A 25,226-nucleotide genomic window follows, 5' to 3' on the forward strand; every position below is an offset into this window, starting at 1 on the left:
TTGGCTTGAACAGGAAGGAACTGTCTCTCCTCACATGCCTGGCTTGAACTTTTTTGTTTTTTTCTTTTGGGATTTTGAGCCCTTAATAAGACCCTTATGTCACTCGGGCTAAATGCTTGAAAGCACCAAGTTGTGGGTAGGCAGGAACGGCAAGAGGATAATATGACTTCCAGCGTAAGACCGATTGCCGATCAGTGTCTTTAGATCATTCATAGAGTGTGAGCATTTTCAAGGCGTGAACAGCCTGGGACTGGAGTTTGTGACTCTAACCCTCGCACCTTATAGACATAAAGTCAGCAGAGGAAAGATGCTGGGAAGTAATTCTCTCGGTTCTTACCTTAAACTTGTGGCAGTAGCTTACGCTGTCAAGTGCAGTGAAGCTTAGAGGGCAGTTTTCCTTTTCAAGGGTATATGGTATCGGTAATGGAGTAATGGGACCTTTTCTTTCTGGGATGGCTGGGAATGGAAAAATCCGAGGTGACTTTCAGATTACTTGGGAGATATTATCTTAAGCCAAGTACATCTCTGCAGAAATTTGCTTGTAGTTCAAGCAGTAATAGAGGCAAAGCTTGAATATATGCTCCAAGATTCTAGTCAGTTAGGGCCGAAACAGATGAACAAGGAGGCCCGAACACTATCCTGAGGGAGTAAGCAACAATAACCTGAAATAGGGCAATTCCAGACTTAGATTGGATCTTTCCTTTTTATGAAGATAACTTGCTATTTAATCCCAGGCTAGTCTTTCAGCTGTGGATCGGTGGACCCAATTTGCATAGCTGGATAAGGACCTGAATCTAGAGATCCCATGTCCTTTGTTTCAAACCAGTAAGTCATATTTCTGCCAACTTTCTTCTCTCCTTTCCCTCTTCCTGCTGGCTAAGGGACTATGATCTGCAGGTGTAGATGGGCCCGGGTGACCTGTTTAAATGAATGCCCTTCCATCACTTAGGGGCAATATTTCACCCGCTCTAAGGGGAGTGAATATTTCAGATAAAGGTGCTGGGGTAGTTGGACAAAGTTTAAGCAAGTTAGACAAAGGCATTCCACCAACTACAGCATTTTTATTAAGTGCTGCTCTTCCATAATCACTTAGTTTTCCTCACAAGATCCCTGCCACACAGAGGGAAGACATTCAAGTGACTCTGTCCAGTATTGCTTTTTACTTGCGATACATCATGGCTATCTGACTATCTTTCTGGGCATATTACTGCTGCATGAGGAGCAGGATGGCCTAGTGGAACGAGCACAGGCCTGGGAGTAATAGGACCTGGGTTCTAATGCTGCTTCTGTTGACTGCCTGCTGTGTAACCTCAGGGAAGTCAACTTCTCTGGGGCTCAGTTTCCTCAACTGTAAAATAGGGATTCAGTCCGTCTCTCTTGTACTTAAGCTGTGAGTGCCAAGTGAGACGAGGACTGTGTCCAACCTGATTATTTTTATCCCGATGCTTAGCACAGTGCTTGACGCATAGTAAGTGGCTAATAAATGCAATAATAATAATCCGCCCAGAAAAGGACATCCTGAGAGCTGAAACAGGCTTTTCCAGGATTACATCTAAGAAGGAAAGCTAACATCCCTAGCCTTAAACCAAACCCGGTCAGCCTGTTTTTAAGTAAACAGCGGAGGAGAAAGAGGAAGGAGAAAGATGAGCCAGAAGTCTCAAACTGCAGCTGCCATCTGGGCTGTTCTCCTGTGAAGCTAAATAGTGATCCAGGCACCTTTTAGACACAGTCAAGTTGGGGGAAGAGGTAGTGAGGGGGAAGCAAATGATGATAAGTATCCTGAATTCCCTTCTGATACATCTGTAACTACTCTAAATACTTCTTAAAAATGCAATTTTAGCCAAATCCTCCAGGATATGAGAATTGGGTAGAACTGTTTTCAGTGAAGGTAGTAGACTTTGTCTGATAAGGAAACTCAGCTGTAGCATACTTTTAGCTTTCTTAAGGTTTGAAACGCTGTGAAACTTATTTTATTCTTAGCCCAGGTCTCCCGGAGGATGGCCTCCTCCACCAGGCAGCCAACCAGCTGCAGTCTTGTTCACAAGTCACCGGCTGTGGGCAGAACTGGGGGTGGGTGGTTTTCTCTCCAACTAATACCAGCTGTCTCTTGCCTCTCGTAGCCCTGGTTGCCGATGAGCACCTCAAAGTGGATGCCAGAGTCTACTCCTATGCCCTGGCTCTGAAACATGCCGACACAAAGCCCTTCGAAGTGCCATTCCTGAAATTCTGAAGCTGCCTAGGACCCCAGCTGTATGGGGGTTTTGTTTTTTTTTTGGTTTTTGGGGGGTTTTTTTTGTAAAGTAGACCAAAAAGACTTTGTATTCCAATAGTTAACGTAGATTTTTGAATGAGCTTTTTCATAAAATAAAGGCAATTAGAATGCACTTGCTGTATGGGAATCGCAATTAGCTGAAGACTGTGTGAAAGCTTTCTTTGCTGGGATATGGGCTGTACAGCTAAGTAGGGTTCTTGCCAGCCCACTTAAGTGCAGAGCACTGTACAAGCACTTGGGGGAAATAAAATAAAGATCCCTGCCCTCCAGTAGTTTAGCAGATGATTCATTCAGGCCTGCTGATGAGGGAATATTTTGAGCACCTGCCTAGGCTAACCTTTCAGGGGAACCACACCTTCTACTACTTCCTAAGGTGGGTCTAGTAGGGGAATCCTCCCCCCTTTTGAGAGATTTCTAGGCTGGTGCCTGATTCTTTAAACTTGTCTCCTGAGGTGAGTAAGCAGCTGGTTGACATAAAGTGGCTTTAAATAAGATGGGTTGTGTGGATATGTACTCCTCTTTAAGACCCCAAATCAGCTTAGTCTTCTCATCGGCCCCACTGCCCCAATGCCACATTACAGCACAACTTAGTAAAAGCAGCATCAGATCATTAACACAAGTTGTGGCAAGTGTTGAATATAACCCGACATTATCCCGTTATTCAGAAGATATTTAGGCAATATCAGTTTTACACAACCCATATTTTCACTCTAGCACTTTGTCCCGTCAGTTCAGCCTTCACCACATGGCTAAAATCCACCCTTTCCTCTCCATCCAAACTGCTGCCACGTTACTCCAAGCATTTATCCTATCCTGCCTTGATTATTGTATCAGCCTCCTTGCTGACCTCCCGGTCTCTTATGTCTTCCCCACTCCAGTCCATATTTCAGTCTGCTGCCCAGATCGCTTCCTACAAAAACACCCAGTCCATGTTGTCCCCACTCCTCAACAACCTCCACTGGTTGCCCATCCACTCTGCATCAAGTAGAAACTCTTTACCCTCAGCCTTAAAGCACTCAATCACCTTACCCCCCTCCTACCCCATCTCAGTACTACAACCCAGCCTGTACACTTCACTCCTGTAATGCCAACCTACTCACTGTACCTCGATCTCATCTGTGTCACTGCTGAATGCCTAAGGGCAACCTTTGAGGTTATTTTTTTCCATTCTCAGCATCTTGTGAGCCCAAGGGACTGTGTCAGACCTGATGAACTTATACCTACCCCAGTGCTTAATACAGTGATTGGCACATAGTAAGCACTTAAATACCACAATTGTTAAGCTTTGTTTATTAACTGGCAGACAATTCCTCTAATTCAGATTTCAATTCTGAAATATTGGTACAGACTTGATTTTAGCTAACTCAAGTGCCTCTCTCTTTCCCCACCACAGCAGCACACTCCTCCAAAAATCACCTCATGAGGTACCAAGTCCCCGTCTGTTTTCAACACGAGACAGTCGTATTAAATAACAGTTTATTGGCAGATGTTTACACACCTTACGTGGATGCTGTAAAGTGCAACAATATACATGAATTCTGTGCATGAATTATTTTCCACCCCCACCAGACTACAAAACACAGTGCTAAGAACCAGATCTTTGCTTTACGGAATAAGAAGCCAGAGGGTAGGACTAGATGAGGTACAATTTTCCCCAATTGCTTTGTTGGAGCTGAAGGTATAGTCAAAGCTGTAAGATGGCAGAACTTTCTGCTGTCAGATGGGATATAATTTTTTTTTAAACCCAACAACAACAACAACAACAAAAGGAACACTAAATCAGTCAGGACATAGAAAGCAGCCCTTTGTTCTGCTGCCCTATGTAATGTCTAGTCTAGGAGGTGGATCCCTTATGTAGGCCACCCAAAAGATAAGAGGGAGACACCCAGCCATAAATCTAGGGAGGGGACTTGGAAGGAGAAGGTGGAGGGGGGGAAAGAAAAAACGGTGAAGGGAAATACTAATAGTTAAAAAAGTTTAAAAAGTAATCATCTAAATATATAGATTAGCTATAAATTTGTCCAGGAGCTTATTAGATAAGCTCAAAAGTGGCAATCTGAACTCTGCGTCTATTGAAATACAACTGGGGGAAAATGTCGGCGGATGTGTGCAAAACTGTCAAACGTACATTTCACCATCTCACTGTGTGGTTTTAAACAGCAAGGTAGATACATTGGTTTCCAGCATTACAGGCAACACTAGAGATATAGTTGAACAAGATAATGTAAACTTTTTCTTAAGGCAGCTGGTCCTCCCGCTGCACACAGGCATAGCTCAGTGCCCATTACAGAAATGGGGCAGTTAGCACTTTTGAACAGAAGAAATGAGAAGAGACAACCACAGCATTACCTGATGAGAGGTCAAAATATATTTTTCTGTCCACACAAATGAAGAAATACTTGACGGTTAGAAAAACAGAGCACCCACTCCTCCGACTTCAGCCTGCTCCTTCACAAATATTTCAAAATACTGATAGATGATGGTGACCGCCAGCAGAATCCCAGTGCCGGAGCCGATGGCCCCCAGAAAGTCAGCCAGCACCGAGAGGGCACCGATGCACAAACCGCCAAATGCAGCTGCTGTGGGGATGTACCTGGAACAGAGAGGACCTAGTTTGCGGAGGTGAACCGAGGAAATGCAAATGTACGTGGATCCAGCGATGTCTACAGAGACACTGTGCTGGAGTTTTACTGAACAAAACCTGGCATGGTATTATTTACATGCAAATGTGGAAGTAATAAGATCAATAATCCTCAATAAAGGAGGGATAAGGGATCACTGAATTACATTGTTCAGACAAAAAACTAAGCAGCAGCAAGGCCTAGTGGATAGAGTACAGTTCTGGCAATCAGAAGGACTGGGTTCTAATCCTGGCTCCACCAACTGTCTGCTGCATGACCTTGGGCAAGTCAATTCTGTGTGCCTCAGTTACCTCATCTGTAAAATGGGGATTAAGACTGTGAGCCCTATGCAAAACAGGGACTGTGTCCAACCTGATTATCTTGTATCTACCCCAGCACATTGTAATAATAATAATAATGGTACTTGTTAAGCACTTACTACGTGCCGAGAGCTGTTCTAAGCACTGGGGTAGATCATCAAGTTGTCTCAAGTGGGGCTCACTGTCTTAATGGCTGTGCCTGACATACGGTAAACACCTAATACCGCTAATACTGTTAAGTGTGTGTTCGTGCGTGTGCAAACACACACACACCCCACCCACCCCGTGGTTACTGAGAAAATTAGCAGGCATATTCAGATGTCAATTTTGAACCCTTTTAAATTTTTTTTTTTCCAAAAGGACAACAATTTGGCATCTCCAGTTGCCTCTTGGTATGAAGTCGTACAGTGACGACCTGGGGGTACAGACAGGATATGGAGAGAAATTAAAGATGGGCATAAGGGCGGAATTCTGAAACTTTTAGTTACAATCTTACCTGTTAAGCTCATGAACCATAGAGGTGTCTCGGTGTCCCCTCATGACCATCTGTTGTTCTTTAAGCTGCTTAGCAACCTGAAAATAAAAACAAAAACCAGAACTATTTTAGTTCAAAGTCTTTCTGGGTGTAAATACTTGCAAAAAACCGAAATCAGCTGAGATGCCCAGTTGAAAGTTAACCAAGCGCCATCAAAAAAAAAAACACTTACATCTTTTGCTGATGAGCCAGATACTTCTATCCAAGTCTTCGAAAAAAACGCACAGGATCCTAACATAAAGATGATGTAAACAATCACATGGACCGGATCCTCGAATATGGCTCCCATGGACTCTGGAGGGGAAAGATAATAGCAAAGGCCTCCAACTGGGTACGACCGGGCAGGTCCACCCCCGCTGACATCCTATGGGAGAAGAAAAGAAAAAAGCAAATGGTAACTGTTACCACATCAGTGCCCCCTCTGCTCAACAGGCAGTTGCTGACCACCTTCTAAATAACCCTTTAATTACTGTACATATGTGAAGAGGGAATTACATTGGATTAGATTTGTCTTGCTGCCTCTTGCAGACTGTTAGCTTGTTGAAGGCAGAGATGGTATCCATTTTTTTTTACCGCTCCAAGTTCCTACTGCATTTCTATGCACACTGAGAATGCTCAACCAATTTTTGACTATTCCTGAGATTCCTTGCATTTGCTTAAATGAAAGACAAAAATCAGCTGACCGTACATAAATCTCAAAATTTGTTTTTGATATCTCCGTATCTGCACAATACAGTAAGAACCCAGAAAACGCCATGTAAATAAATGACTTCTTCCCAATCATTTAACTGACAGGTAATGGGGTAGGTTCTTGAGACTGGCAAGTTTTTGAGTATGGAGAGTTCTGCTCTTACACTTTTTTTTTTCCCATTACACAATTTGGAAATGGCCATGATGGACGAATTGGGCAACTTTCTTCCCACAGTCCAACTGTGCTCTAGTAGAACAGCTCAAGAGTAACGATGGGGGTTGGGGGGGTGACAGCTTGTGCCTCTGTGGGCCACGTCCAACCCTTCCTCCACCACCCCACATCACCCGTAAGCATCTTAATATTCACCCCACTCCAGTCCCACAGCACTTACGTACATATCTGTATCCTCTACCATTTCCCCTAGCTGTAATCTATTTTAACGTCTATCTCCTGGACTAGTCTAGAAGCTCCTTGAGGGCAGGAATAATGTCTACCTAATCTTTTGTACTGTACTTCCCCAGGCGCTGAGTACAGTGCTCTCCACGCAGTAAGCGCTCGATAAATGCCACTGATTGAGTCCATCCCTCAGATCACTTCCTGGAGTGTGGGATCCATCCCTGGGTATGTTTCCGCACTCTCGTATTCAAACTGATGAAAGAGAGAGCTTATACCAAAAGCTAAAATGCACAACAACCAACAGAATACTCACGGCCCACTGTCCAAGCAGGTTTACTAGGAAGTTGCCACTAAACCGAACGGACAACATCTGGGAAATAACATACAGGTTTGAAACTAAGGCAGACTGAAGAATGATGGGAATGTTCGAGGTGTAGAAGAGTTTGATGGGGTAGCTACTGTACTGTCCTCGATATCGGGCTGACTTGATGGGCAAGTCAACACGAAATCCCTAAAAGTAAAAATAAAATACAGAGGTGTTTTGTGTGAGACCTCGGATTAAGAAACACATTTAGAGTAATCAAAAAAAACAAAAGAACCAGTAGAAAGGCATGTTACATCACTGAATTGGAAATGATTATATTCACAAAGATTCTTTTAACATTTCAAAACCTGGAAATTGTCTAGATTTTACAGACAACAATGCATTTTTGCATGTCACCCTAGTATTTATCTACCTCGAAACAACGGAGATGCTAAAAGGCACTAAAGGCAAAAATAAATGAAATAATGAAATTATTCAATCACGTAAAGTCAAATTCTAACAGCCTAAAAGACTTTTCAAAGCTTCCTAATTTGCTATATTTAGGGTATTAAACTATAATAACCTGGATGTTGATATGAGCCACTTGCTTCTTCCCCCTCACCCTCCCTAAAAGTCTCCTGCGTAGGATCCCCCTCTAGAGTGCAAACGCCTTTGTAGGCAGGTAAGGTGACTACAGACTCTACTGTGCTTTCCCAAATACACTGTACACAGAAAGCACTCAATAAATATCACTGACTGACCTCACTCCTTCCACTAGTACCAATAATAAGCACATGGTTATGCTTACCTGAAAATATATAACAACTGCAAACACAAAGACCGTAGCAATAAGGTTCATGAGGTTGGGTAAATTCTGACGGTAAAAAGCCTCCCTTAAAGCACGGACTTTGTCAGTTCTGGTAGCCAACAGGTGAAACAGAGCAATGACTGCCCCCTCAAACTCCGTACCTAGATAGAAGGAATTATATATTGAAATTAAGGAGTTCTTGTCCAGTGTTACCCCAGAGTTCAGGCACACTGGGATCAATTTTCAGTGTACCACATAAAACATTAAAAAGTGGCATAATTACAACTTGTCATGGCCTGGCCTTAAACAGAAACAGAAATAAAACCATTGCAAATATTCAAAAGGCAACGCAACATCTCCTTCGGTTACAAAATCTGAAATGTGGCAAATGTCTTTTTACGTGGCAAATATCTTGTGCCACATAAAACAGACTCCAGAGCTATAAGGTCTTGCCTCTCTCTTGCTTTAAGGAAGAGAGAAGGAGAGAGGGTATTATGAAAAGGAGCAGCAAAGCATAGAAAATTTTAAAATGCCAGACTCAAGAGCTATATGCAAGAACAAATTATTTTTTTCTATTTTAAAATAGTGGATGCACCGATTAACCCTCTGTATCCAGACAATTAACATTTTTTAAGATTTCAGATGTAACCAACAAGTGATTGGGTGGAGGCCAGGCTGAAGAACATGACATATGAAGTTTCAAATTTCAAGTGCAGGTCAAAATTTATCAAAATGTAGCAGGGTAGCCTGAATATGCAACATGTACACTATAATCTGTTAAATATAACTAAATCCTCCCACCTTTTTTGTTTTGTTTTCAGTGAATGTTCAGTGTTATGTTTTTTGTTTTTTTTTTCAGTGAATGCTGAAAACAAGTTAACTTCTTAGAAACAGGTGACCTAGAAGTACTCCGTCAGGAGGTATTTAAAGAAGGGTTACAAAATAAATGATTTTTTTTAAAAATCTCCCTTCAACTACTGAAATCCACTCGTTCAGGGGTGTCGGGGGGGGCACATCTGCATTATAGTTGTTCATCTGGTCATCAAATGAACATACTTAAAGACCTGTACTGCTCCATTTTATATTACTTTACGGGACACTTCCAGCAAACACGTGCAGTTGTGGTTACTGTGCAATGTACCTCTGCCAGTGTTAATGGTAGTGGGGCTAAAGGCCTTCCAGACAATGGTTTCACAGATGTTGGTGGCAATAAAGAGGGAAATACCAGACCCCAAGCCGTAACCCTTCTGTAGCAGCTCATCTAACAGCAGCACAATCAAACCAGCAACAAACAACTGTGGGGAAAGAAATGCAAGTAAGCTGAAGCAAGAACAAAATCAAGGAAGTCAAGAAATGGGAGAATGGTGGGAAGGAAGGGGATGGGGGGGAGGGGAACGGGCGCAGGAAGAGAACCCTTCATTAGCTACATTTTCCTGGTTTATGGCATAATGTCATAAACCGTGCGTCAGTCATCACAAATTTTCCCCTTATCTCATTTTCTCCAATCAGACGGCGATTCTACAGCAAATCACCTCTTTCTAAATAATAGTTTGGGACACCCAAGAGTCATTACAACAACTAGATAGATCTAGAAGCTTCAAGGCATATTTGCCTGTAATTTTGAAGAAATGCAAATAAGATTGAATAGAGATTTCCATTTATATAATAATAATAATCACGATATTTGTTAAGCACTTACTATGTCAAGTACTGTTCTAAGCGCTGAGGTAAATACAAGGTAATCAGGTTATCACACATGGGGCTCACAATCTTAATCCCCATTTTACGGTTGAGGTAACTGAGGCACAGAGAAGTTACGTGACTTGCCCAAGGTCATACAGCAGATAACTGGTGGAGCTGGGATCACAACCCACATCTCTGACTCCCAAGCCCGTGCTCTTTCCACTACGCTGGTTCTAAGAGTGCCTGGCACATAGTAAGCGCTTAAAAAAAATACCACTTTAAAAAAAAGAACAATTTTCCTAATTTTCTTCTTAGAGAGGTGTCCCCAACACTAAGTAGCTTTGGGAAAACAAGCCCCCAAAAAATGCCTTAGAAAAATCATTACCTTGCGTGTAAGTTATTTAAAACCTGGCATTTTCCTGGTCCTCATTCCCCTAAAATTCTCTCTCAGCACCATGGGAGGAGAGAAAAGCCCAAGTGCTACCTAATCCAACTGCCCTCTACTCTCCAAGCTTCCTATCCACAATCTGTGGCCTACCTGGGAGATGCACAGGGGAAAAAAAAAAAGTAGGCCACCAGTCAGGATGACATTCCACTTTCATGTTCAACGAGGAAATATGTAGACTTTTTTTGTTTCATTCAGGAACATGGCAAAGAATAGAACCAGAACCTTTGTTCAGTTTCTTTAGACACAGCTTCTCTCCCTCAGTTTAAAAGAGGGCTGCAATGATCAACTTGCACATCCTCAGGTTTGAAATCACAGTGTTTTCATCAAAAAGTATGAGGTGGTTTCCGTTCTAACAGATGAACACTTTTAAGTTTATTTTGGCATTCTTTTTTCGATAATCGAGATCTTGGGTAGCATTTAATGAGAATGTATCTTGCGTACCTTTTCTTTGCACCTAGCTTCGTTTACAAGGAATTGCACATAAGTATGATGGATGCATGCTAGAAATCAAAATACACCAACTGTCTTGAGATTTTATCTAACCTAAGAATGAGAGCAAAACAGAAGGGTTGATTGTAGACTACTAAAACTACTTGAGGGCAGGGAACCCATCTATTAATTCTACTGTACTCTTCCAAACACTTAGTACGGTGCTCTGCACACAGTAGGCACTTGATACTGTTGACTGATCCTAGATTTTGGAAGCTATATTTAATCCATTCTAAACTCCAAACTCCTAGAAAGCTGTGGACTTCACTTAATATTTGGGGTTCACTTAATATTTTTTGAAGAGAATGGGTTGGTACAGCTACAATACCCAGGTTAGCTTTGAGCCCATTCATGTCACTTTTAAGATACTGTTCTTGGCTACCAAAAAAATCTGAGCCAACAATCCAGGCTCAGAACTTCAGTGTTACAGGAATTATGGGCTCTTAATGCACTAGAAGTGGAGACAACACCATGCTAAGCATTAGGCCATCCAAGTCCTACATTTTGTGGGTTCTCGGGCAAGTCTCTACTTCGGTTTTTGGTTTCCCAGGCACTACTTAGCACATGCCAAAGTTCGTCATCTTTCTTCTTTCTTAAGCAACTGGTTGTTGCTTTAACTAGTCAAACCCAATAGTATGAAGGTTTCGTGTCACAAGGATAGGAATGCTTTCTTTCTAAAAAGCAAGATGCTCCAAATAATCAACTGAAATCACAACTGAATTGGGCATTTATTCTGCTCTAAGAGATGAGTTTGAGGTACCCTTAAAAAAACAAAACAAAAACAAAACCAACCCAGGGTTTTCCTAAAACACTGATTTGCATAATCAATCAATCAATGGTATTTATTGAGCACTTACTGTGTGCAGAGCACTGTACTAAGTGCTTGGGAAGTACAAGTTGGCAACATATAGAGACAGTCCCTACCCAACAGTGGGCTCACAGCTCACAGGAAGATGACATTGGCCTGAATGCTACAAGCATCTGAAAGAATATATTCTGTATGTCCAGGCTTAGTCAAAATTAAACGAAAATATTTTAAAACATGCTTTAATGTCACATTAGAAGACATTAAAAATAATTTTTAACCTCATTCTGATGCTCCTTATCTGAAAAAAACTGATCAAATAGCCTATTTTAAGATAGGGAGATAGTTTTTAAAACCATTCTTGTTTCCAAGTCTCAGAAAGAGCTAAATTCCTAAATGTCCCTAAAAAACCACTTGAGTTCTTTAAAGTAACTTCAACAGAAAAACCACCATAATCTAAGGAAAACCACAGCAACAAATAGCTGTGCTCACTAAAGTAGGCGAGACTGAAGAAATGAGTCATACATCATTCCCTAAACACTAACAGATTTAGGTCTAGATCTGACAGACTAGAGCATGGAGGGAATCCTTAATAGAAACATCCAGGCTGATCTTTAGTACCTCAAGGCATTTGGGAGAAAGGCAATTTCCAAAGTAATGAGGAATCAAGTCTTGCTGAGCTTCCCAACACCTTGAACCTTACTCACAAGCAAACTGGAGCCATACTTAACATTCACTGGGCGATTCACATCCTGCTACATGCTACCCAAGCAGAAATTTCTAGGCGGGCTTCTAACAGTAACTCCAAACAGAATGTGACTAAAAGGTCCCACAGATTTATAATTCAGGAACCATCAACCTAACAGTACTCTTAGAAAGGCATAAATTCTCAAAAATCCAGAATCGCCTATCCTTTGAACTCTTCAAATCAGGTATACCCAACTGGTGTCTACTTTTTGCAACGATTACACTATAAAAACAAATTGGCTTGCAGGTAAAAGGGTTGATAAGCCATCATGTTATTTTGTGACAGTGTAGGGGTCCTACCTGAATGATGATAAGAAGGCAGATCCCAGCACCCATTTCAGCAGGATCCCCATACATTCCAGTCATGACATACACAATGGCCTGCCCAATGGTAATAATCATACCAAATACTAAAACAAATTGGGAGAAATAGAGATTTAGTAACAAATAAAAAAATATTATAGAAATCACGACTTTAGGGTTAACGCAAGCTGTTTTTCTAACGTGGAAAGTGTCCCAGCTTTTTAACCAATTTGATGCTTACATTTCTGGGCCCCATTGAATAGAGCTCTGTCTTTTGGAGTATCGCCAACTTCAATGATTTTGGCACCAGCTAACAACTGCATGATCAGACCTGATGTTACAATTGGGGAGATTCCCAATTCCATTAAAGTTCCTAAAGAGAGAAGACCAAAAGAAGAGAATTTATAACATGATCTTTACTAATGAATACCGTGGAAACTGTTCCTTTGTGATGTTTTTTGCCCCCAAGGTCTTTTTGAATACTCAAGCATTTTTTGGACTGTAACAAGTAATTCTCATTCTAGAAGTGTATCTGATTAAACTCATTTTACAAAGTCACTTATGCAGTATTGCTCAAGAAATGATAAAATAATTACAAAGAACTCTGAAAATGTAAACTTCTATGTAACTTTTAAATAACTGCTGAGTTTATACTTAAGGAGAAAGTACGATAGGATTTTCCACTTAAGATTCACAGTTAAATCACACTTTTTTAATGGTATTTGTTAAGCTCTTACTATGTGCCAGGCACTGTACTTAGCGCTAGGGTAGATTCAAGCTTATCAGGTTGGATACAGTCCATGTTCCACCTGGGGCTCACAGTCTTAATCCCCATTTTACTGACGAGGTAACTGAGGCACAGAGACATTAAGTGACTTGCCCAAGGTCACACAGCAGACACATGGCAGAGCCGAGATTGGAAACCAGGTCCTGACCCCCAGGCCAATGTTCTTTCCAACTAGGCCCGGATCTTCAGTATTCAATTAAGACAAACTAAAGGGAATTCCAAATATTCTTACTACCATGTACTCGCCTGTGACAATAAACACCAACAATCAAAAGTCCCAGCTTGGGTAAGGCAAGAATAAAATTGAGTCATTTTTAGGAAAACTCTGAACTTACAGCAGGTAGGATTTCCATAATGATTTAAGACTTAGATATATATATTTAAAATCAAATAATTAGAAGCAGGCCTAGTGGAAAAAGCAGAGGCTTAGGAGTCAAAGGACCTGGGTTCTAATCCCAACTCTGCCACTTGTCTTCTGTGTGACCCTGGATAAGTCACTTAAATTTTCTGTGCCTCAGTTCCCTCACCTATAAAATGGGGATTAAGACCGTGGGCCCCATGTGGGACCCGGACTGTGTTGAACCTGATTATATTGTATCTACTGTAGCACTTATTATAGTGCCTGGCACGTAATAAGCTCTTAACAGATACTATTTTTTAAAAAGAGTACCTGGGTTCTAATCACAGTTCTGCCTCTTGCCTGCTCTGTGACTTTGACCAAGTCACAACTTCTCTGTGCCTCAGTTTCCTCAACTGTAAAATGGGGATGAAATACTTAGACTGTGAACTCTGTGTGGAAGAGGGATTGTGTCTGACCTGATTAACTTGTACCTACCCTAGTCTTAGAACAGGGCTTAACACATAGTGAGCACTAAAATATCATTTAAAAAACAAAACAAAAAAACACCCATCAACTCACATGTACCAGGGCCACAAGACAGACACAAAGACCAGGAACTGACCTCTGTTGGATGCAAGGATAACTCTCATCCAATAGAAAGGATCCGCTGAGTCTGAAGACATGATTCCAAACAATGGTATCTATAATATAAGTAGCAGTGTTAAAATATCTCCAAAATTCTAAAAATACAATTTGTACACTGGGGCTACCAACCACATATTCATTCCATATTGCTTTCCCTTATAATTTGACAAAGAAAAGTCCTAAAAAAAGAGCTCCATCTAATTAAGTCAATAGCAGTCAAAAGGTCAAGCCTTTTAAATGCAAGTTAGAACTAAAAACTCATTCCCAACTTAATCCAGCTACTGTGTGTTAATATGAAATGGCAAGTTTAAACTATGTTCGGAATTGTATGGTGCCACAGTAAGTGCTCAATAAATATCATTGAAGGATTCCTAGCATAAGAACATAAAAACATTATTACTTGATCAAATCAATAGGCTACCTAGTCCAGTATTATGTCTCAAGCAGTGTGGAGGGAGAGAAGATACTTGGAGGAAGAGTGATATCCATATTAAGCTACAGATTCATTCATTCAATTGTATTTATTGAGCGCTGTGTGCAGAGCACTGTACTAAGTGCTTGGAAAGTACAAGTCAGCAACATATAGATACAGATATATTAATGTCACTAATTTTCCCCCTCTCAGTTCCTAACTTTCCCTCTCAAAGATCTCTTATCCACTAATTTATTTAAACGCTTCTGTAATCTGTTTTTAAAGAGCCTTTAGAAATGGCAATTTTTTGATGATGAATGTGACTATCCAATGTCAATATTTTTATAATGAAATACACTTTAGACACGTGAATATATTATGCAAATTTAACCCACATCTTCATTACAACCGTGTGTAAAAAAAAAATTCCTTAACATACCTGACAGCACACTAAGAAAATGAAAAGAGTTATAGCAGTCCATAACACCTTCTCTCTAAACTGGATCTGAAGGAGACAAAAAAACTGGAATCAATCAAAACCCTAAGCAGGTCTCACCAAATGAGTTTAATATATGTATCAAATCTTCTTCAGTAATCTGTTGTGGCTGTTTAGCTTTACCACAATATGATGAACCCTATACACAGTGCTTTGCACACACTAAGCTCAAAATGACTGAATGAATATATCAGAAAATTTGAGGACCATTTTAGTAATCATCAGTGTTTGAAAGCAACTGTTGGAAAGTCTCTACTTTCACACTGCCATTCACTCGTCTGAACAATTTCACTGAATTGAGGCTACGAAGTTTTCATCACAAGCAGTAGCAGTAGTAAATACCTATCTGGAAGGGTGTACTGTGTGCAGAGCACTGTAATCCATACTGGAAGAGTAGGAAAACAAAAGTTTGCACTGTTCTTAGGAAGTAAGTAATCTGTCTGAGCTACCATTTATCGATACAGAGTAAAGGTGTAGAAAAAATGCTACTAAAAGTTCTAAACTAAATATGATATAAACCACAAATATACAGCTCTATCCCTTCGAACATCTACGGTTCTCAGTTCCTGGGCTGAAGAGTCAAAGGAGCTTGATTTGCTTTGGGGAAACGGGGAGGCAGTGGGTTTTGTCTGTTATCCTTTTAACAATGATTTTTCCTGAATTCAGCAGCCCCAAGAGTAACTTCATCTTTCTGGCCTATCTGGGCCAAACTGCTAAGCAATTCAGTTGGCATTTTATCACATATAATATCCTTTAATCACTTCTCTTTTTACATCAAGCTATCCACATAGGCTGAAAACCCCCCAAAGAGGAAAATACTCGAGTAGACTGGCAAAGAAAATATACTACTTTAGAACTTTGTTGGGAAGTGGATTTTGCAGTCAAGCATTGATTCCATTACCTTTGGTGATCACATAAATTCCAGATTTCTTACTGGTGGTGGCTAATATGCTCAACGCTTCGACAGATAGGAACCATGTTTAATTTCCATCTATATATGCTCTCCGAGTGCTCAGTACAGTGCCCTGCACAGTGTTAGCCCTTAATAAATACTACTACTACTACTATAAGTTTCTGGATGCAGGACCAAAGATCTCTTTATTTCCACCTTGGGTATCACTTCTGCAATACTACATTAATAGGGACTTAAAAAATGGTCATGTCTAGCTTGTAATATTCAATTTGACATGAAAATTTCTCATACGAAGTCAAAGCTGGCAGTCAACTATATAAACAAGCATTCCATCAAGGATTGTAGGATTTTCAAGTCTGTTGTAGTCAACATAATAAAAGTGTGAGCTCTCTATTTCATGGGGTGCATTTTACCAAGTGATGAAAAGCAGGTAATTATTTGCAATTTTGATTCTCTTAGTCTACTTCAGTCTTGCTAAAACAGAACACTTCCAATGTAGTGGACAGTTTCTGACTTAGTGGTTTGAAGACAAGATAAGTCAGGAGATTCTGAGTTTCAGCTCAGCAGTAACTTTGACATGATTGTAGTAAGTTATTTTAGTAAAATCAAGCTTAAATTCCACTACTGACTTGGTGCTTACCTCTAAAACACTCAAAGGGATCTATCCCATTAATGGTAATGGGAAAAATGAAGCCAAGAGAGGAATTTTGAAGATTATAGATGGATGTTAAATAGTAATAGTTTTTATATTTCAAAACTCTACATTTTGCTTAACCTCAAGGCATGGTTTTACAACGGCATGTACAACTAACCAACTGCCTTGCAGGTAAACCAGTTGTCTGGCATCAGTACTAATTTATGCTAAATTAATTATAGATTATTGAGTTCCTGTATTATGTGTACAAGGCTAGTAATTGTGTTTATCTGCAAGATTTAACTGAGTTAAGACACAACATTAGTGATAAAATGGCAGAAGTCGGCAATCCAAAAAGGTAATAACTCATGCCAAAAAATACTGAACTCTTCATAAAATAACTGTTTAAAACATTGCACTTACTTTTCTTTCCGGCTTCTGAATTTCAGGCAACACTGCACAGAATGGTTTTATAACTTCTAGAAATTTAACTGTTAAAATAAGAGACAAGAATGAACTTATGGAAATTAAACACAATCATATTTATTGAGTACTAACTCTCTGTGCAGAGTACTGTACAAAGCACTGGGGAGAGTACAACATAAGACAGTTGGTAGACACTGCCCAGAGAAAGCTTACAGTCTAGAAGGACCACACTAGGAAGCTGTGAAATGGAAATGCTTTCCACTGTAAAAACAAAAACAATGCTCCTTTCAACAAAAATCAAACAGTTTTCTAAGTTAGAATGCTACAGTCCAAAAGTTTCCCTCCCTTACTATTCAGTTACTCACGGTTTACAAATCCATTGGTGAATCTATTCTGAAAACGTTTTTATGCTCTCGGTCTGCTTTTATCTTTGCTTTTAGCTTTATTAGTGTAATAACTCAATCCAAATCTATTAAGATGTAGACACAGAGCTTATGAAATTATTCCTTTCCATTTGGGAAGAACAAAAAGTTTTATGTCTCCCTTAATTTTTTCTCTCTAAGGTGTATGAAATCTAACCAGACTGTCTGAACACTTGGTGGAAAATCATCTCATCTTATTTTAACCATTTACAAAAAAACTGATAATCAAATGAAGGGGGTTTGGTATAGTTCTTCAGGCACAATTGGTGCTCAGTAAATATTAAATATTAATAAGACAATAGCAAATTAAATGAAACTGCTGGCCAGAGTAAGTCTCAGAGCATTTTCCATAATAACTATTAAAAAGGCGCACACAGATATTTTAGCTAGAGACTTCTGAAATAACAGCTGGGAAATAAACAATGCCTCTGATATTTATTTAAGCAGTTATGTTCAAAGCTTCCATGGTGCTATTGACATTACTAATATTAACCCACTTTTTACTGCTTTTGTTTCAGTTTCCCTGCCTGTCAGAGCCCCATCTGGCTTACACACCAAATAAAATCTGAAAACAAGTCTCTTCTAATTGTTAAAGTTTATCCTACGTATAAATAGAAAACTTAAATTTTTCAGTACCTGGGGGTCTTGCCTTAAAATCTATTTTGCTGTGTTGTGCTTTGACAGTATATGAAATCATTGATTTTTGGAATGATAAATATATCAATCTTCCATTCCATTGTTTGCTGGCATTACCTACACCAACATTTATTAGTGCATTAATTGCTGCACCAACTATTAACTGTTTTTATAGTATTTGTTAGGCACTTACTATGTGTCAATCACTATTCTAAGTGCTGGGGTAGATACACGTAAATTTGGTTTGACTCAATCCCTGTCCCCCGTGGAGATGTAGAATTCTCATTAGAAGCATAAATTAGATCACAGACTTTGAACAATCCATTCTTTACCATTTCAGCTAAAAATAGCAACAAACACATTTATTAAGGTGCTTTGTATATGCAAAGCACTGGGACAGACACAAAAGTATGAGATTAGACATGGGCCTCGCCCCACACAGGGCTCATAATTTTATTCCCATTTTACAGATGAGAAAGCTGAGGCCTGCAAAAGGTATGTGACTTACTCAAGGTCACATAGTTGGCCAGTGGCAGAGCTGGCATTCGAACCTGCTTCTCCTGATATACGATCCTAGATTCCTTCTTCTAGTATATGGACCAAACTGTGGTGACCACAAAGAATTGTTTTAGACCTGCGAAATTAGATGTAAACGAATCATCTAGACTGGATGGAATCCGCCAGAAGGAAAAGTAGTAGAACTCCTAGAAAAAGTTTAGATTTTATCTTTACAAATGGCCACCTTACTAGAGGACTGGCAGATCGTCAATGTAATGTCCATCTATAAAAAGAACTAGTAAATCTCATTTGTAAGTGGAAAATAGAATTGTCAGTCAGTCGCTTCCTCAATAAACTGACAACGTTTAGGCTCAGCACTTGAAAAAACACCTGATGGGTGAAAAGAGCATGGTTTCAATAGGGAGAAACTGTGTTTCATTCCTTTGTTGAAATTATTTGAACGTAGTCATCACATCATCATGTGGGGAGAAGGGAATTAGCAGACAATACACTGAGATGTTGAAAAGGCTCTGGAAACTTTTCACACTTTAAAAGAAACTGAGCAAGCATGGGAATTGTTATGTATAATTGACTAAAAGGCAGGAAATAAAGGATAAGTATAAATGGTAGTTTTCAGGATGTGGCGTGTAAATAAGTGTTTTTTCCCAGGAATCGGTGCTAAGACCAGATTTAATACCTTCAGGAGCTCTCTGGATGAGGGCAGCAAAATCTCCAAATTGGAGAGGAAAACTAAGATTTTCTAGGCAATAATAAGCAGATGGAAGAACACAGCAGGAAGGCCTCATAAGAGGTGAGGGACTCACAGCAGGTGGGAATCTCTAGAATTTGTTACCACTGGTGAGAAATATCAGTAGATTCAAAAGGCATTTGGATCAATTCATAGGTGGTCCATACTGTAATAATCTCATGGTAAGTTAAGGATGCTAGATGATGCATCTCTACACATTAGGATGAATACCAAGAAAGGTAAGAATTACAGGATTTCTCCAAGGATCCTGTTGCCATTAATGGAGACAAAATACTGGGCAAGACAATCTATCCCAGTGCTTAGCACTCAGAGCGTGCTTAATAAATGACACCCAGCACCATTACCCAGCAATGGTATGTTTTATGTTCTAAACTTTTCACCCCACTTTGCACTAAGGAGTCCACTAAAACCTTTCTGACTTCCAAAGATGGAGCCAAAGGGAAAATAAACAGAAGTTTATTAGTGGAAAGAGCTCTACAAGAGGGAGAGGCTAGCCCCCTATTTTTTTTTTTTTTTTGCCCAAGAAAGGAAACATTAGGTTAACTAACAGGAATATTTTCCTGACTCAAGAGATGAGCAGCCATGGCCAAGTGGAAAGAGCTAACACCTGGGAATTAGAGGATCTGGGTTCTAGTCCTGGCTCCACCGCTTATCTGCTATGTGACCTCACTTCTCTGTGCTTCAATTTCCCATCTATAAAATGGGGATTCGATACCTATTCTCTATCCTACTAAGATTGGGAGTCCTTGGGGGAAAGGGACTAGGTCCGATCTGACTGACTTGTATCTACCCCAAACTTGGAATAATGTTTGACACATAGTGCCTAACAAATATCATTATTAATAAGAATAATAATTTTTAAAAGAGTTGAGATACTGAAATCTTTAACTGACGAAGGTTACAAAATCTTTTCTGGGCATTTTAAAAGAGGGTAACCTACATTTCCACAACTGTAACACACTAGTTATGATATTTATTTAGCATTTGGGCCAAGTACAGGGATCGATCGATCTAGGACTATCAGATCAGACATACCCCCAGTCCCGCATGGAGTTCACCATCCAAGGTAAGGAAGTACAGGTATTTTTAACTCCAATTTACTGATGAGAAAACTGAGGCTCAGAGAAATTTAATGACTTGCCTATGGTTGCACTGCTGGCCAGGGTAAAACCTGGGATTAGAACCCAGGTTTCCCAACTCCTATCACATACTCTTTTCCACTAAGTCATGCTACCTACTGGCCTGGAGGGAGGAGAAAGGACACTCTCCCTCCCTCCCTCTTCAAATCCTTTCACATTACTTCAAAACCTTCAATTATTTTCCCCACCCTTCAAAGCCATATTGAAGGAATGTTTCCTCCAAGAAGCCTTCCCAGTCTAGTCCCCGCTTTCCTCTTCTCCCACTCCCTTCTGCATCACCCTGACTTGTTCCCTTTGGACTTCCTCCCTCCCAGCCCACAACACTTATGTACATCTCTGTAATTTACTTATTGGTATTGATGTCTGTCTCCCCTCTCTAGACAGTAAGCTCATTGTGGGCAGGGAATGTATCTGCTTATTGTTGTACTGTACGTTCCCTAGTGCTCAGTACAGTGTTCTGCACATAGTAAGCACTCAATATGACAATGAATGAATAATGACTTTTCATGAACAATTCCCACCCCATGATTGGGTTATGGAAAAAGGATATGAGAGTCACAGTTTCCTCTACAGGCCTTAAGGATAGACAGTCTTGGGTAGAAATTTCTGATCCTTTAAGTTCTGAGACCACCAGAAATGATGCCATTTACATAATTAGACAGTACTAACTGCCTACTAGCTTTCTGTCCACTTTCCAAGTCCAAAATAGAGTTCACAAAGAGTAACATGGAGATTAGGAGTTTGCTACCCAGGCAGCATCTTAACCTTCTCACCTAGTGTGTTCAAAAGCAGATGAATTTGAGTGCTTTTGCATTAAAATAACCCCAAAAAACATGGAATTCAAGAATTTCTTCAATCATCCCAGGATTTTCTAGCACTACCCTTCCCACTGTCCTGAATGGGTATAGAAGTCTGTATAGCTGTATAATTCTGTACAGTTTCATTTTCTGATACTTGTGCCTAGTTGGTAAACTTGGGGTAAACTTTAGGCTATTAACTATTCTTTGTTCTTCCCCTCAGCACCCAAGACTGTACTTGACAACGTAAATATTGACTTAAATGACCATTTTTCTACTCCCACAAAATTCCTGAAAAATGATTTCCAATGCCCCAGGTGACTCACATTGTAGGTCTAAAATAGTACTAAAATTTGATGGGCTCTTTAAACAATGACTTAGTGAGCTAAATTGTTTGCTATAATTAGTCCTATTTCAGGGCAGCTAGATAACTAAGAGAAATGGAAATTGGGTACAGAACACCTCAGTTTTCCATTCCCATGACCTAGTTGGAAAGAGCATGGTACCAGGAGACTCAGGCTCTCATCCCAGCTCTGCCACTGACCTGTTGGGACACCTTGGAAAAAAGTGATGTGATCTTTGTGCCTCGGTTTCTTTCTCTGTAAAATGGGAGTATGATACTTGATATCACACTTGATACTTGATATCATATCATAAGGAGAAGCAGCGTGGCTCAGAGGAAAGAGCCCGGGCTTTGGAGTCAGAGGTCAGGGGTTCAAATCCCGGCTCCACCAATTGTCAGCTGTGTGACTTTGGGCAAGTCACTTCACTTCTCTGGGCCTCAGTTCCCTCATCTGTAAAATGGGGATGAAGACTGTGAGCCCCCCATGGGACAACCTGATCACCTTGTAACCTCCCCAGCACTTAGAACAGTGCTTTGCACATAGTAAGCGCTTAATAAAATGCCATCATTATTATTATTATATCCAACCCCGATTTGCTTGTATAATAATAACAATGGCATTTATTAAGCACTTACTATGTGCAAAGCACTGTTCTAAGCGCTGGGGAGGGTACAAGGTGATCAGGTTGTCCCACAGGGGGCTCACAGTCTTAATTCACATTTTATAGATGAGGTAACTGAGGCACAGAGCAGACTTGCCCGAAGTCACACAGCTGACAATTGGCAGAGCAGGGATTCAAACCCATGACCTCTTGACTCCAAACCCCGGGCTCTTTCCACTGAGCCACGCTGCTTCTCTATCCCAGCACTTAACTACAGTGCCCAGCACATAGTAAGCACTTAACAAATACCACAGTTATTATTACTGATCATCCCACAATGGGAGTCCCATGTGATGTCGGGGCTTAATCAATCAATCAATCATATTTATTGAGCACTTACTGTGTGCAGAGCACTGTACTAAGCGCTTGGGAAGTACAAGTTGGCAACATATAGAGACGGTCCCTACCCAACAGTGGGCTCTCTGTCTATTTGTATCCATCACAGCACTCAGTAAGTACTTAAAACCATGACTAGTGTTACCCTCAACCCCACCCTGCAATTCCAACAGCTGGAACACTGCCTATCCCCACCAGACAGGCACCTCCCAAATTCCTGTTTGGGTCTGTGTGTCTCCTCTCCAAGCCGCCAGCACCTCAACCTCTTCCTTCTTAATTCCCAAATGCCCCAGCATCTCTCAGAGGACGTGGGTTCTAAACCCGGATCCGCCTCTGGTCTGCCGTGTGACCTTGCATAAGTCACTTAACTTTTCTGTGTCTCAATAACCTCATCCGTAAAATGGGGAGTGAGGCTGTGAGACCCAGGTGGGACAGGGACTGTGACCAACCTGATGAGCTTGGATCTACCCCCGGGGCTTAGAACAGCGCTTGACACACAGTAAGCGCTTAACAAATACCATAATTATTATTATTACTATCTTCCCCAGTGCTTAGAACAGAGCTTGGCACATAGTAAGCGCTTTACAAGTACCATAATTAGTATTACGAGACTGCTATGACAAGCAGCGTGGCTCATTGGAAAGAGCACGGGCTTTGGAATCAGAAGTCATGGGTTCAAATCCCAGCTCCGCCAATTGTCAGCTGTGTGACTTTGGGCAAGTCACTTAACTTCTCTGAGCTCTGAGCCTCAGTTACCTCATCTGTAAAATGCAGATGAAGACTGTGAGCCCCCCGTGGGACAACCCGATCACCTTGTAATCTCCCCAGCGCTTAGAACAGTGCTTTGCACATAGTAAGCGCTTAATAAATGCTATCATTATTACTGTTATCTTCCCTGGTGCTTAGAACAGTGCTTGGCACATAGTAAGTGCTTAACAAATATCATAATTATTATTATTATTGTTATCTTTCCCGGTTCTTAGAACAGTGCTTGGCACAGAGTGAGTGCTTGACCAATACCACCGTTATGATTATTATCTCTCCCTCTTTCCCAAAGCTTGACTCCTCCAAGCAACGTGGCTCAGTTGTAAGAGCCCGGGCTGGGGAGGGGTGGGGAGTGGCTGTCAGAGGTCGTGGGTTCTAATCCTGACTCCGCCACTTTTTCATTCATTCATTCAATTGAATTTATTGAGCGCTTACTGTGTGCAGAGCACTGGACTAAGTGCTTGGGAAGTACAAGCTGGCAACATATAGAGACGGGCCCTACCCAACAGCGGGCTCACAGTCTAGAAGGGGGAGACAGACAACAAAACATATTAACAAAATAAAATAAATAGAATAGTAAATATGTACAAGTAAAATAGAGTAATAAATATGTACAAACATATATACAGGTGCTGTGGGGAGGGGAAGGCATAAGGAGGGGGGGTTGAGGAGGAGGGGGATGAGTCTGGGAAGGCCTCCTGGAGGAGGTGAGCTCTCAGTAGGGCTTTGAAGGGAGGAAGAGAGCTGGCTTGGCGGATGTGCGGAGGGAGGGCACTCCAGGCCAGGACCACTTGTCAAGTCACTTGATTTCTCTGGGCCTCAGTGACCTCCTCTGTAAAATGGGGATGAAGACCGGGAGCCCCAGGTGGGACAACCTGATGACCTTGCATCTCCCCCGGCGCTGGTCACCTAGTAACGCTAAGGGACTACGATTACTGATAATATAATTATTATTCCCAGCTCTGCCAGTTGTCAGCTGTGTGACTTTGGGCAAGTCACTTCACTGGGCCTCAGTTCCCTCCTCTGCAAAAGGGGGACTGGGAGGCCCCCGTGGGACACCGTGATCGATCAATCAATCAATCATATTTATTGAGCGCTTACTATGTGCAGAGCACTGTACTAAGCGCTTGGGAAGGACAAATTGGCAACATATAGAGACGGTCCCTACCCAACAGTGGGCTCACAGTCTAAGATCACCTTGTAACCTCCCCAGCGCTTAGAACAGCGCTTTGCACAGAGTAAGCGCTTAACAAATGCCATCATTATGATTATTATTATTATTATTCCCGGGGTCCCCCGTCCATCGTCGGCTCCCCGCGTGGCCCGGCCCTGCTCCTCATCCTGGTCCCGGTCCTGGTGGTGTCGGCCCCCGCCTCGGGCCTGCTCGGGGGCTCGGGGGCAATGGCCCCTCGCGGCCCCGACTGGGAGCCCACTGTTGGGCAGGGACCCTCTCTATCTGTTGCCAACTTGTACTTCCCAAGCGCTTAGCACAGTGCTCTGCACACAGTAAGCGCTCAATAAATACGATTGATGGATCTCGGGGAGGGCTACTCACTGCCCATGGCGGCGGCTGAGAGGAGCCAACGCGGCAGGCGGCCTCCCCGTGGCCCTTCGGCTCCTCTTCGGCCACTCGGCTCCTCTTCGGCCCTTCGGCTCCTCTTCGGCCCTTCGGCTCCGCCCCCTTCCTCGGCCCTCCGCCGGCCATAGGCCAGTCCTCGTCACGTGACCCGGGCAGCCACGACACCGCCCCCCCCCCTCCCTTAGAGAAGCCGGGTGCGCCTGCG

At 41.5% G+C, this 25,226-nt stretch overlaps 2 protein-coding genes across 4 annotated transcripts in view; one reads left to right on the forward strand and one right to left on the reverse strand.

Moving 5' to 3' along the window:
• The window catches only part of NUDT5 (nudix hydrolase 5), a 35,168-nt gene extending 32,631 nt beyond the window's left edge, over positions 1 to 2,537 (forward strand). For all 3 annotated transcript variants that reach the window (XM_038741441.1, XM_038741440.1, XM_038741439.1), the window contains exon 10: positions 2,121 to 2,537. In XM_038741441.1, the coding sequence (XP_038597369.1) occupies positions 2,121 to 2,230 (110 nt within the window). In that variant the 3' untranslated portion in view covers positions 2,231 to 2,537. The remainder of the gene's footprint in view (positions 1 to 2,120) is intronic.
• A 1,197-nt stretch (positions 2,538 to 3,734) lies between these two features.
• SEC61A2 (SEC61 translocon subunit alpha 2) lies at positions 3,735 to 25,118 on the reverse strand. The gene is made up of 12 exons (XM_038741153.1): positions 24,998 to 25,118; positions 17,073 to 17,140; positions 15,046 to 15,111; positions 14,172 to 14,250; positions 12,664 to 12,795; positions 12,420 to 12,529; positions 9,089 to 9,242; positions 7,948 to 8,108; positions 7,149 to 7,346; positions 5,921 to 6,112; positions 5,710 to 5,786; positions 3,735 to 4,865 (listed from the first exon to the last, which is right to left on the reverse strand). The coding sequence occupies exons 1-12, from the start codon at positions 25,002 to 25,004 to the stop codon at positions 4,679 to 4,681; spliced, it is 1,431 nt and encodes a 476-aa protein (XP_038597081.1). The 5' UTR covers positions 25,005 to 25,118; the 3' UTR covers positions 3,735 to 4,678.
• Positions 25,119 to 25,226: the final 108 nt, after the last annotated feature.

This window comes from Tachyglossus aculeatus (assembly GCF_015852505.1).
Source record: "Tachyglossus aculeatus isolate mTacAcu1 chromosome 12 unlocalized genomic scaffold, mTacAcu1.pri SUPER_6_unloc_1, whole genome shotgun sequence".
NCBI classification, from domain to species: Eukaryota; Metazoa; Chordata; class Mammalia; order Monotremata; family Tachyglossidae; genus Tachyglossus; species Tachyglossus aculeatus.